This window comes from Petaurus breviceps, unplaced genomic scaffold, assembly GCF_028583685.1.
Source record: "Petaurus breviceps papuanus isolate PSGF00001 unplaced genomic scaffold, PetGlider_PUasm1.0 78, whole genome shotgun sequence".
In the NCBI taxonomy this organism is placed as follows: Eukaryota; Metazoa; Chordata; class Mammalia; order Diprotodontia; family Petauridae; genus Petaurus; species Petaurus breviceps.
Genome location: NW_027186502.1, coordinates 2794509 through 2807947, shown reverse-complemented (window position 1 = coordinate 2807947; position 13439 = coordinate 2794509). Strand labels below are relative to the sequence as shown.

At 38.7% G+C, this 13439-nt stretch overlaps 1 protein-coding gene across 1 annotated transcript in view; it reads left to right on the top strand.

Moving 5' to 3' along the window:
• A2M (alpha-2-macroglobulin) overlaps positions 1–5258 on the top strand; it is an 80797-nt gene extending 75539 nt beyond the window's left edge. The window contains exons 35-36 of the mRNA XM_069106109.1: positions 4703–4744; positions 5105–5258. Coding sequence (XP_068962210.1) covers positions 4703–4744; positions 5105–5127 — 65 coding nt within the window. The 3' untranslated portion in view covers positions 5128–5258. The remainder of the gene's footprint in view (positions 1–4702; positions 4745–5104) is intronic.
• Positions 5259–13439: the final 8181 nt, after the last annotated feature.

The window sequence follows — 13439 nt, the reverse complement described above, 5'->3', positions numbered from 1 at the left end:
CCTTCCTTCCTTCCTCCCCTCCCTCCTTCCTTCCTTCCTTCCTTCCTTCCTTCCTTCCTTCTTTCCTTCCTTCCTTCCTTCTTCTCTCTCTCCCTTCCTTCCTTCCTTCCTATCTTTCCTTTTTTTGCCTATCAAATTAAATGTTATTTTATTTTTTCAAACAAAAATCTGCTTTCTTTCCTTCCCACCTCTCTCCCCTCTTCCTATCCTCCCTCCTGAATTGAGAAAGCAAGAAAAACAAAACCCCTGTTACAAACACAAATCAAATAAGACAAATCTACACATTGGCCATGTCCCAAAAAATGTGTTTCAGTCTCTATTCTGGGTCCATCAGGAGGATGGCTGGCTGTCTACTTCAGTCTCTGCTCTCTGTCAGGAGATGGGTAGGGTATTCAATCATGAGCCCTCTGGAATCATGGTTAGTAGTTGTGTTGACCAGATCTCTCATGTCTTTCAAAGTTGTTCATCCTTAGATATTGTTTTTGGCGCACAAATTGTTCTGGTTCTGCTCACTCCTTCCTGGTTTCTTCTTTATTCTCCCTCTTACCTTCTGACCCTCTTGGCCCCAGTTTCCTCAGGACATTGGACTTGAGACCTCTGAGGTCCCTTCTGGCTCTAAGTTCTGGAATCCTATGATTTTACTAGAAATTCTACGAGGTAGCATTCTCATGCAAAGGAAGCTGGATGTGGAGCCTAGATGCATGGCTTTGGAGCCAGGCCTGGGCCCTTCCTAGACACCCTGAGCAAGTCACTTGATTTTCTGATGTAGTTTTTTTTCTGCTGTAAAATGGTAATAATTCTTGTACTCCCACCTCCATAGAACCCCATGTTCTACAAGGCTATTTGAAAACAAAGAACCTTGTACATCTTAAAACATTATAATATTAAATGCAGGCCATAAATTCACCATATAATTGGTGCTTATTACATGCCATGCACTTAGGTCCTATAGGTCGTAGGCATTCAAAGCCAGAAATGCTCATATGAGAAGTTAGAGCGGAGAGTTAAAATACAAGGTGGGTAAGTGCAAAGGTATGGTACTGATTGCAAGGATGGGGTTGGTTGATTGGCAGGGGATGTCTTTCTTTCCACAAGACAAGAAAGAGGGCAGAGAATTGGCCACTGGGAGAACTCCAAACTCTACCCAAGCACACTTAAGAAATGTCCATTAAATTGGAATAACATTGGGGTCCTTCTGTCACCCAGGCTGGCAACCTAAGCTTCATCTTTGACTCTTCCCTGACCCCCTCTATTCAAATCTAATAAGTGGCCAAGTCTTAGTGATTCCTTCTCGCATCAGTTGCCTGTTCTCTACTCATGTGGCAGTTACCTTAGTTAAAGCCCTCTCTCACCTGGACCGTTTCAGTAGTCTCATAATTGATCTCCCTACCCCTGGCGAGGGAGCTAGGTGGCATGATGATTGGAGCGCTAGGTCTGGAGTCAGAAAGACCTGAGTTCAAATTTCACCTCAGACATTTACTGGCTGTGTGACACTGGGCAATCCACTTTAACCTTTCACTGCCTCAGTCTCCTCATCTGTAAAATGGGGATAATAAAAGCATCTCCCTTCCAGGGTTGTTGTGAGGATCAGATGAGATAGCATTTGTAAAGCCCCTGGCACCTAGTTAGTAAATGCTTGTTTCCTTCCTTCCAGTCTCAGTCCCTCTCCTATCCATCTTTCATACAGCACAGTTCTGCTCTCAGGTCTGAACTCGGGCCTTCCTGACTCCAGGCCCATCACTCTTATCTGCTGTACCACCCCGCTCCCTCGGTATTAACAAAACTTAAGGCCCATCCCTGCAAGGCAGCTATTGAGAGATGAACACATCCATGTCAAAAAAGAGGAAGAAAGAGGATTTATATTCTTAGAGCATGATTCACGGGCCCCAGGCCTACAGAAATACTTTTGGAACTCAGCCAGCAGTATGTTGAAGTCGAACAAATGGCTGAGTCATGTGGACTTGTCTGGAGAAATAGAGGATTTAATATGACTGTTTGAAACCAAGTCAACCAGCAACCCCTGAAAGGTTATTTTGAAGGAGCCCAGATGTAGAGCAGGCAAGGAGGTAGGGGAAGCTATGTAACATCCCAGGACAGCTAGGTAGTGTCATAGTGCACAGAGTGCGGGGCCTGGAGTCAGGAAGACTCATCTTTCTGCGTTCAAATCCGGCCTCAGACACTTAACTAACTGCGTGACCTTGGGCAAGTCACTTAAACGCTGTTTGCCTCAGTTTCCTCATTTGTAAAATGAGCTGGAAAAGGAAGTGGCAAACCACTCCAGTATCTTTGCCAAGAAAATTGCAAATGGGGTCATGGAGAGTCAGATATGAGTGAAACCATTCAACAACGATAATATGAAACACATTGCTGCAGGTGATAAAAGTTTCGCAGCTGCTAAATATCTAGCAAAGCCAGACCTGGTGGCTAAAATAATCCATCAGAAGTTTACAGTCTTTCATGGATTGGCAGATGACAGATCTCCACAGTACAAATACAGACTGACCTCTCAATACCCTTGGGCACTCAGCCTATAAACAGCCCTAGAACCAACCAGACCATTATCAGAACAAACAGTTGTCTGGACTGTTTTGCTCAGACTTAACACGGATCCATTAAAAACTTAGGAATACTATTTTTAAATAAATGTCACCACCCCAAATACTCATAATCTCTTAACTACATAGCATGAAAAACTTTCAAAGGATATATATCTGGCTGGGGGAAATCATAGGAAAATGATTTTTGTGTGTGTGAGGAAAATTGCATTAAAAAAACCAACCCTGGCATCAAAATCACATGGGGAGCAGCTAAGTGACACAGTGAATAGAGCACTGGCCCTGAAGTCAAGAGGATCTGAGTTCAAATCCAGCCTCAGGCACTTGACACTTAACTAGCTGTGTGACCTTGGGCAAGTCACCTAACCCCTATTGCCTTGCCTTCCCCCTCCAAAAAAAAATCACATGGAACAAGGTGAGGTTGACATCTTCCCTATTGTACTTTTTGCCACTGGTCTTATACTAGTAGCTATACCAGGGATGCTTCCCATGAGCCTATGAGGGCAAAACTTACATCTTAATATTTGTATTTAATTACAAAAAGGAGTTACATTAGTCATCTGTGTAAAAAACAATTCATAGAACATTGACTATGAAAGAATTATAGTAACATAACAAGTTGTCCCAAGACTATTTCTAGCTGGAGAAGATGAAAATGAGATGATGATAATGATGATTATAAAAATACTTATTGAGTTGAAATGCAGCACCTACTCCCACCTTCAAGGAGCTTACAATCTAGACATGAAAATAAGTCATATGGACATGAAAAAATAACTAAAAAATTAGGACAGTAATTCAGACACAAATTAAGACACTTTCATTTCCAGAACATCCCTAAGAAGCTTTTTCTAGGTGCTGCTTGAATACTTAGTGACAAAGAACTCATTACTTACTGAGACAACTTGCTCCCTTTTTGTACAGTATTAATAGTTTGAAATTATTTTCTACTCAAGCCAAAATCTTCCCACTTGTAATTTCCACCCATTGGTATTGTTTCTGCTCTCTGGAGCCATGCAGAACACAATGCCTATATCCAAAGGAGACTCAGCCCTGAGACCCAAGCTTTCTCATTCCTTGAATTGCCATTATTTCTGCCTCTCGAGGATGCCAAGTTTGCCTGATCTTGGGGTTGCAAAACCCCATTCTGCTACCACTTTTGTGTAGGATCTAAGCATTCACTCTAGGTGCCAGCCTAACCCTGCCTACCCTTACTATTGCAGTGATAATTATTAGGAAATACTCTAGCTAATTCTGGATGAACTTAGTTAAACCTAGGCATAAGTCATGGCAAGAAGCATTTATTAAGCACTTATTATTTGCCAGGCATATAAAAGAAAGCTAAAAAACAGAGATGGGGAAAGAATGGACTATCCATATAGGGACATTATATAGAAAGTCCAGAGAGTCAGGAAAAAAGACATGGTTGGCCTGGGTGGCATCTTTAAAACAAAGTTTCTGGGAAGAACCAGCCAGTGAGAAGATGCCCGAGGGTGAAGTGAACTTCCAGATTGGAAAGATTTGATCTTGATAAATAGAAGGGTGAGCCAATTTGGCTATGGTGCAGATTTGTATAGGGGATAATAATAGTAATAGTGATGGTTAAAAGCTAGCATCTCTATAGCACTTGTTAATGTGCTTGGCACTGGGCTAATCTCTTTTGCAAATATTATCTCATTCGATCCTCATGACAATCCTGTGAGGTTGGTGTTATTATTATCCCTATTTTACAGTTGAGGAAACTGAGGCAAACAGAAGTTAAGTGACTTGCCAAAGGTCACACAGCCAGTATCTGAAGCAGAATTTAAACTCAGGTCTTCTTGACTCCAGGCCCAGTGTTCTATCCATGTGCCAACTAGCTGCTTCATTATGAAAATGGAGTCCTTCCTAGGTAGCTTAAATTTAAACTCAATAGCCACATTTAGAACAAGGTTTCAAGGTGCTTCCAAGGAAAGGAAGCTATTATTAATTTTTTCCGTTGTCTAATTGTTAATAGAACATTGTTTCCTCTCTAATATGGTGAAGTCAATTTACTTGGAGTTTTGACATGATACCCCACTTTCTCACCACAGAACAAACTAAGTACAGAAACCTAATGCACGTGGCTCTCTTCTCTCTTTCACCCTCATTATTTTTGTTTCTTTCAGATGAATTAGGTGTTGCTGAGTACCGCGCCCCCTGCAGCACAGGTAAGACCCTAAAGAACTTGTACCCAGTTTACCTCTTGGCCTGTATATTGAATTTGTTTATCTGCACTCTTTAGTATTTAAGTCTCTTTGTTAAACCACTGTCCAGTTATTGCATATACCCAGACAAAGCTGGCTGGAGAGAGGGCCCCTCACTCTGACCAGGCATCTCTGATTACAGTCACCTATCCCCCTCTTCCCCAAGCTGCATGCTTATCATGTGAATTTCTCGGTTGAGTCACACTTCCCTCCATAGCCTACTCAAGGCTTTCTTTTACTAGGGCAGGCAGATCTGACTAGGGAAGTTACTCCTTCCTCTGAAACTAAAGGGAAGGCTTTCTTATTTCTCTCCTCTCTTCACAGATGAAGATCAAGGAAATGCTTAAGGTCCACCTCTAAGCACAAGACTTAGAAGCTTTGGTTTTCAACCTCTTCTAACCCAGAAAAGATTGTTGTTGTTGTTTTTTAGCAAAAACAAAAAACAAACGAAATCTTGTTGAATAAATGTGTGTATAGTCAATAACCGTGACTAGTCTTATTCTTTTCTTTAGTTATGCTCCATTTATTAAGGACTATTTATTAATTGTATGTCCAGAGTTGTGCACTGTGGGGCATACAAGAATAGTGTAAGAATGTTCCTTGCCTTTGGGGAATAATTAAAATGATTAGGCAGCTAGGTGAAACAGGAGATAGAACCCTGAACCTGGAGTCAGTAAGACCTGAATTCAAATCCTACCTCTCTCAAACATTTACCGTTATCCCTCCCACATCTTGAAGGTTAAGGGCTTGGCACTGTTGTGATCTGGAAAATCCGAGTAAAATTTTTTAAGCATCCCTTTGTACCAGGGAAGAAGTCTGAATTTTTTCTTTTTCATTTATGGGGTGTTTACACCCCATATTTGGGTTAAGTGTTTAGTCATAGGCTCTGTTTTGTCTTTCTGTGTCTGTGGCTTCTGTGAAACTCCCCCAAAATTCCCATTTAGTTTCTTATGCTGACTCAAGATATATCAAAGCCCTGAAGTGGGAAATGTCATGATGTGAAAAGGATTAACTGTATTAATTCTGTGACTCTGGGCAAGTATCTCTGTCTGGTTTTTGTGAAGCTCAAATGAGAGAATGTTTATTAAAAGTGCTTATTACACTGACTGGCACATAGTAGGTGCCATATAAAAATGTTAGTTATTATTGTTGCTATTGTTAAAAATCTTAATTTAGAAGATAAAGAGAGTAGGATCCATGAAAACTTGAGAGTGATTGATTACAAGTGACATAGTTCAGAATAAAAGAAATACTGAGAAGCGAATGAATGTTCTAGACTAAAATTAGTCTAGAATGACTTCATGTCAGAGATGAGTTTGAAGGAAACATAGTATTTGAATTAGTGGAGAGAAAGGCAAAGAGTATTCTAGGGTGTGTGAGCAGCCTGAACAATGGCAAAGGGGGAATAATAGAATGGCCTGCTTGTGGGAGGAATTATAAAGAAACTTAAAAGACCCTGGTTGGAGATTATAAAAGGTAGCCTAGAATAATAGATAAGGCAGGGCTTGTTGAAAGGGGACTTCAAGTGCCAGTCTGAGGATTTGAGGTTTGATCCATCAGGCAATGAGAATCATTTTACTTTTGGAAGCAATGAATGAAGGCTAATCAGGGCAGCCTAGCTAATAGATAATATCCTATAATATATCCTATATATATCCTATATATATTCATTGACTTCAGTTTACAAAGAAGTGCAACATAAACTATATTGAGAAAATATAGCTTGGGAGAAAGACATAAAAGGGGTCAAGGCTGGTTGGCTATTTGAGAACTTGGGGTATATGGAGTGTTCAGAAGAACTGGCACTCTGGTATGAGGACCCACTAAGCCCTTCTCAGGGCTGCTGATTCACCTTTGGTCACTCAACTCTCACCTGTGGCTCCAAGAAACTGTAGCATGCACAGTGGTCACAACCTGGTGAACTGTCTGGCAGATGGGCTAGACCAGGTTGATGATAGCTGACAGGCCTCAAAGCTGTTGGTGAGTTGATGGGGGGCAGGGGATGTCTACTCCAAGCATTCAAAGACTTCCCCATGTGGAATGGGTAGATGAGAATAATGTGTTCCAGTGGCCACAAAGGCAGCTGAAGCCGGTACTGTGGAACACTTAGAGACTGGTCAGACATGGAAGATGCTGGTCATCCACTGCACTCTTGGTCATCAATAATAGTCATGATTTTTGTCCTGCCACTGGATCTTGATGACTCAGGAGGAGAGAGTGAGGCTGACAACTTTGCACAACTTTGCCTCACTTAAATTCAGTTCATGCATAAGCCAAGACATCGCCCATGATGCCACTGGTCTTCTTCAGAAATGGACAAAGAACAACAATGACTTGGAAACTTCACATTCTGCTAGAACATTAACCCAAAGAGAATAAGAATAAACTTAATAGAGTTAAATGTCAATTTCTCCAATGGCTCAAAAAAAATCCCTACATAAATATAGGATTGGAGAAGACTAGATAGCAATATATCGAAAAGAGATCTGGGAGCTTTAGTGACTGCAAGGTCAACAATGTGATAAGACATACAAAACACAATCATTAGGTTGCATTGAAAGAAGCAGAGTGTTCAGAAATGGGGAGGTGATTGTCTCTGTAGTCTGTCCTGGAGAGACCAAATAAAGAATTGTGATGAGTTCTGCACACCACCATTTCCTTTGAGCAGGAAACCAGAAGATACTGGTTATGTTAAGCACCTAGTAACATCATGCCCCCCCCCAAAAAAGCTGTTTATATTTAAATAAACAATTGACAATCTACTGAATATCCAGAGATAGTGGGAAGCTAGGAAAATAGAAGATCTTAGGATCATGTCTTCTTGGGATAGGGTGAAGGAAATTGGAATTTTTAGAATAGGAGGGAAATGAGAACTACTCTCAAGTATTTGAAGGGCTAGCTCATGGAAGAGGGGGTAGACTTATTTTGATTAATCTTATGGGAATAGAATGAGGAGAAGTAGTTTGAAGTTTCAACAAAGAAAACAAAGACTATATTGTTTAAATAAAATTTTCAAACAACCAAAGTAGAATGGGCCATCATGGTAGATAATGAACTTTGACTCAACAAATAAATTCAAGCAAAGATTATTTAACCACTTGTCAGGCATGTTGTTATGGGGATTCTTGCTCAGAACAACAGGCTATTTCTGAGCCTTCTTTCAAATCCAAGATTCTGTGATTTTGTGGTTCTTTAAATACTATGATCATGAACACGTTCTCCCTCATTAATCAGTAAGTATTGTCTATTATGGAAAAAAAAAGTCTATTATGTACCAAACACTATGCTAGGAACTGAGGAGATAATTGCAAGAGAAAAATCAAAAAGTGCTGATGCTGCTGAATTCCCCAATAACATGACCCACCCCCCCAAAAAAATCCTGACTGTTTTTACAGACATAGAACAAGTACATATATCTATACATAGTAGTTATTTCAGAATCAGTCAGTTAGAGCAAAGGCCTAAGTAGATAGTACACTAGAACAAAGGGCAGATAATAATTACTGACCTTTATGCAATGTTTGAAAAGTTTGTAAAGCACTTTGTAGATTAAATATTTGGACCAGGGTCTCCACAAAGCTCCATGGACTAGTCCAATCTCAGGTCTTGGCCAAAGAGACTAATTTGCCCTTTAACCAGATGTGGTTGGTATTTCTACTTTAAGAAATATTCAAATATATCTCATATTTTGAGTTCTAAAAATATAAGTAATTAAGGACTCTTAATTAAATAAGCATATGAAAAAAATGCTCTAAATCACTATTGATTAGAGAAATGAAAATCAGAACAACTCTGAGGTACCACATCTGAGGTCAGATTGGCTAAGATGACAAAACAGGAAAATGACAAATGTTGGAGAGGATGTCGAAAAATTAGAACATTAATACATTGCTGGTGGAGTTGTGACCACTCAACCATTCTGGAGAGCAATCTGGAACTATGCCCAAAGTAACTTCATATCCTTTGACCCAGCAATACCACTTCTAGAGTTGTATCCCAAAGAGATCACAGAAGCAGGAGGAAGACCCATATGTACAAAAATATTTATAGCAGCTCTTTTTGTAGTGGCAAAGAATTGGAAATTAAGGGGATGCCCATCAATTGGGGAATGGCTAAACAAGTTATAGTATATGAATGTAATGGAATACTACTGTGCCATAAGAAACAAGGAGCAGATGAACTTCATATTTGCCTGGAGAGGCTTATACAAACTGATTTTGAGTAAGAAGACCAGAACCAGGAAAAATTTGTACACAGTTACAGACACAACGTATGTGTGACGACCAACTTTGACAGACTGAACTCTTCTCAGAAATGCAGGGCTATAAGTAAACTCCAAAAGACTCATGATGGAGAGAGATGTCTACATTCAGAGAAAGAACTAGAAAGAACAGAGTTTGAATGCAGATTGAAGCAAATTACCTGTTCTCTTTCTTTTTCTAGTTTGGTTTTGTTTCCTTTTTCCCATTGTTCATTCCATCCGATAGAGTCCTTTTTTATAACCTGACCAATGTCTAATGTGAAAGTATCTACAGATCCTGTACCTGCATGTATGCCACCATGGGGGAGGGGGGTAAAGAAGGGAGGGGAAGAAAATTTGAAACTCAAGAAATGGGGAACTGAATCTTGTAAACTAAAAGTAAACAAACAAATTAATAAAGACAAAAATAAAAAATACCTTTGTAGAGGTAAAAAAAAAAAGAATCAGCATTATATCAGAAAAGTCATATTGCAGGTACAAAGTGACAGAAAATAAATTCTTATATACATGATTCATATCAGAATCTAGTTTTTACCTTTTGAAAGAATGGAGACAAACTACAGAATCTTTTTCTTAAAAGAAAATCAACCTCAATGACTACATCAAGACAGAGATGGTATTTAGTTATCTATTCAGATCAACTAAACCCTTTTATCATAAACTATCATGCTAACTGTTGAAATAAATCTTCTACCAAAGTTTTATTTAAAAAAAAAAAGGATAGAAATGGAGTACAAATTGATAGCGGTTTTAGGTCCAGTGGGACCTTCCAGGCAGTCAACAGGAATGTCAAGAATTTTTTAATTAAGTTTTTTATTAAGTAGAACACTTATAGATAATGGTGAGATGTACAATGTGATTGTCTCATATCATAATGCTTGCATTCTCAATGGGTGGAGGAGGGACTGGAGGGAGGGAGAAAATTTGGAACTATAAAAAACTTTTAAATGAATATTAAAATAAAGTACAATGTGACCATCCTTGTGTCACTAAGGTGGAGTAGAAGAATAGATTATGGAACTGAAGTGGATAAAGTAATTGGAAGTTAGGCATTGACAGGGAGGAATGGAAGAGTACTTTGCTCACCAGGAAGAAGTAAGGAGGGAAAGTCAAAGCCCAGAGACCGCAAAAGATGTGTGCCTTTAGGACCCACCTACCATTTATATTCTAGGGAGATCATGTGTCACATTCTTATGCCAGCTGCTCTGCCCGTTATAGAAATAGAAACAAGTTTTATGGAGCAGATCTGAAGGTCAGCACACCCAGTTTGTTAAGACACACATCAGTGTGGAAATTAAGGACATCCAAACACTATAAACAATAGAGAACCAACTCTTCCATCTTTCACCATGTTTTCATGCAGTCTTCTTTTTCTGGTTAGACACAAGTTAAAAAATATTATATGTTTATACATGAAGTAATGATCTAATAATGAGTACCTGATATGACTATGCCAAATTTAAATTCACCATAGTTATTGACTTTTCCGTGTGTGTATCTTTATGCAAAAGTGCAAAAACGTTTTAATACACCATTTGATCTGACATAGCATAGAAATAGCTATTTCCTGAAAAACACGCATGATTGTCCTTCCTTGGCAACTTTCATCCATGTCCTCCCTTAATATATCCATAAAGGATCCACCCAAAGTAATTTTCTGATAAAAAAGCACTCATAAGAAAATATATAAAATAATAGCATAATTTATTTATGTATCTGTATAAGGGTATATTTATTACAACTATAAAAATTTAGCATTCAAGTAATGTTGAATTTAACTTGAACAGGTACAGTTACAGACAAAAAATTCAAAGCATGGAAAGAGGAAATTTTATCATTCAATACTTCAAGTGCCTCAAAATTGCAGCATAAATGGAAACTTTAACCAGAACAATAATGATGATATTGATAATATATTATTAATAAAAAGTGATTGATAAATAAAAATAAATTTATAATGTTGATAAAAAATAATAATAATTTAAAAGATCTAACTGGAAATGTCAGTGAACTTTCTCTGGAATTTATTTAAGTAAACAATGTTTCCAGGCTGCTAAGCTCCACCCAAACACAAAGATTTTCATAGTTAATTTGTAATTCTCTGAAAAGAAAGGCTGACACAATGTCTACAGCATCATGTAGCAAAGTGTTATTATTGTAGTCACTATGGTATACACCAGTGGGGGCTTTTCTACTTCTTCCACTTCCACAAGTAACTAGTAAACATTGGAGAAGCCAGAAACAAAAATGCAATGTTTCGAATATAGGAGGTTATGATTTGCTAAATGTTCGTGAAACCTTTATTTTAAATATTAGAGACAATGACAGAATTCAGCATACAGAATCTCTGAAGACATTCAATTGGATACATAAGTATTAAAAGAAACTCAAATGAAGGGCTTTGATAGTTTTCAGTAAAAGTTTATCGAGTTCCTTTTCCTTCTTTCTCCTCCCTCACCATGGGCATGGTTCTGGTTTCCTTTAAAAATATTTCTTCTTGCTAGATGTTATCTTATATTCAGCTATGCCCTCTCTGTTGCTGGGCAGTCTCTTTTGATTCACTAATGGTGACATAGGAAAGAAAAAAAAATTAGATTTTACAAGATCCAAGAAAACTCAAATCACTTTTGCTAACATTGTAAACAAATATCCAGTCATAACACAGATGGTCTGTGTTCAGTTATTTTTCAGTCGTATTTGACTCTTAGTGACCCTATTTATTGTTTTCTTGGCAAATATACTGGAGCTGTTTGCCATTTCCTTCTCTAATTCATTTGACATATAAAGAAACTGAGGCAGAGATAAGTGACTTGCCCAGGGTCACACAGCTAGTGAATGTCACAGGTCAGATTGGAACTCAGGGAAGATAAATCTTCTTGATTCTGGGCCCATCACCTTATCCACTGCACCACCTATCTGGCCCATAACAGAAACAGCTATTCCCAAGTTGGAACAACTTTGAAAATATGTAACGTTTCAGGGCATCTAGGTGGTGCAGTGAATAGAGCACTGGCCCTGGAGTCAAAAGAACCTGAGTTCAAATCCAGCCTCAGACACTTAACACAAAAACTAGTCCTGTGATCTTGGGCAAGTTACTTAACCCCAATTGCCCTACCTTCCCCCCTCCAAAAAGAAAAGAAAAAAAAAAGAAAATATGTAACATTCTTCACATTTTACTTCTTTGAGATCAGTTATCAAAGTATTTGAAGTTATCAAAGTTATTCAAAGTGAAGATATCAAAGTATATATCACAAACTAACATGATATCAGGGAGAATTGTAACTAAGAATAATTCAATTTACTAAAGATGTATTAACCATCTACTATCTGCTATGAATTTTGCTGGGTATCAGAGATACAAAGACAAAAACAGAAACAGTCCACACCCTCAAGAAGCTTATTTTTTATAGGGGAGGAAACCAAGTGCACAAAGATAAATAAATACTTAGTATCTGCAAAGCAATTTCAGAGAAGGAGGTTGGGGTGTATCATTCACTTGGGGGTAGGAAAAGAATTGCAAAAGGTTTTATGAAGGAGGTAGCACTTGAAATGAATTTTTAAAAACTTCAGTTACCCTTATGACCAACGTGAAATAGGGAATTCCCTGGTCACAGGACTCCATTGATAATCAAAAGCATGTATTAAGGACTGAGTATGTATGTGGTGGACCCTGAGCTAAGCACTGGGGAGACAAATGTCAGATATGTCTTACTGATGGGGGTGGTGGGAGGTTGAGACTCACAGAATCAGGATCACCAAGGCTGAGAAAGTTTTGCAGTCTGCAAGAGGAGTAGCAGCTTAGCATTATATCTATATACCACCTCTTAAATGTCCCTGGTCTAGGAGTACAAGTCAGGTTTCAGAAAGTTGTTCCTGATGACTCTTAAGGATAATGGTAGCACTTAGCTTATGCTCTCCAGTTCAGTTCCTTACCAATAAATGTCATTTCTACAAAAAACCATCATGAATAGCCAGGAAGACCTGAGTTCAAATTTAGCCTCAGACATGCTGTGTGCCTCAGTTTCTTTGGTAAAATGAGCTGGAGAAGAAAATGGCAAACAACTCCAGCATCTTTGACAAGAAAACCTTGATGGGCCACTACAGACCCTGGGGGTCATAAAGAGTTGAATATAAGTGAATGTCATAACAACAATAACAATGAGGACTAAGAGTTGGAGATACAAAAAAAGGCCAAAGATAGTCCCTGCCCTCTATGCCATTGGGAGGCAAAGAAATAAGCTTTAGTGGAGGTGGAAATATACACAGATCATTCATCTCCCCACTTCATCGTTCTCCTCTCCCTACCTTGTAGAGTAGAGTGTCCCCTAAGGCCCTGTTGTTTTAGGCTCTCTTTCTACACTCTCTCTACTGGCAATCCCATCTAGGCTCAGCTTCATT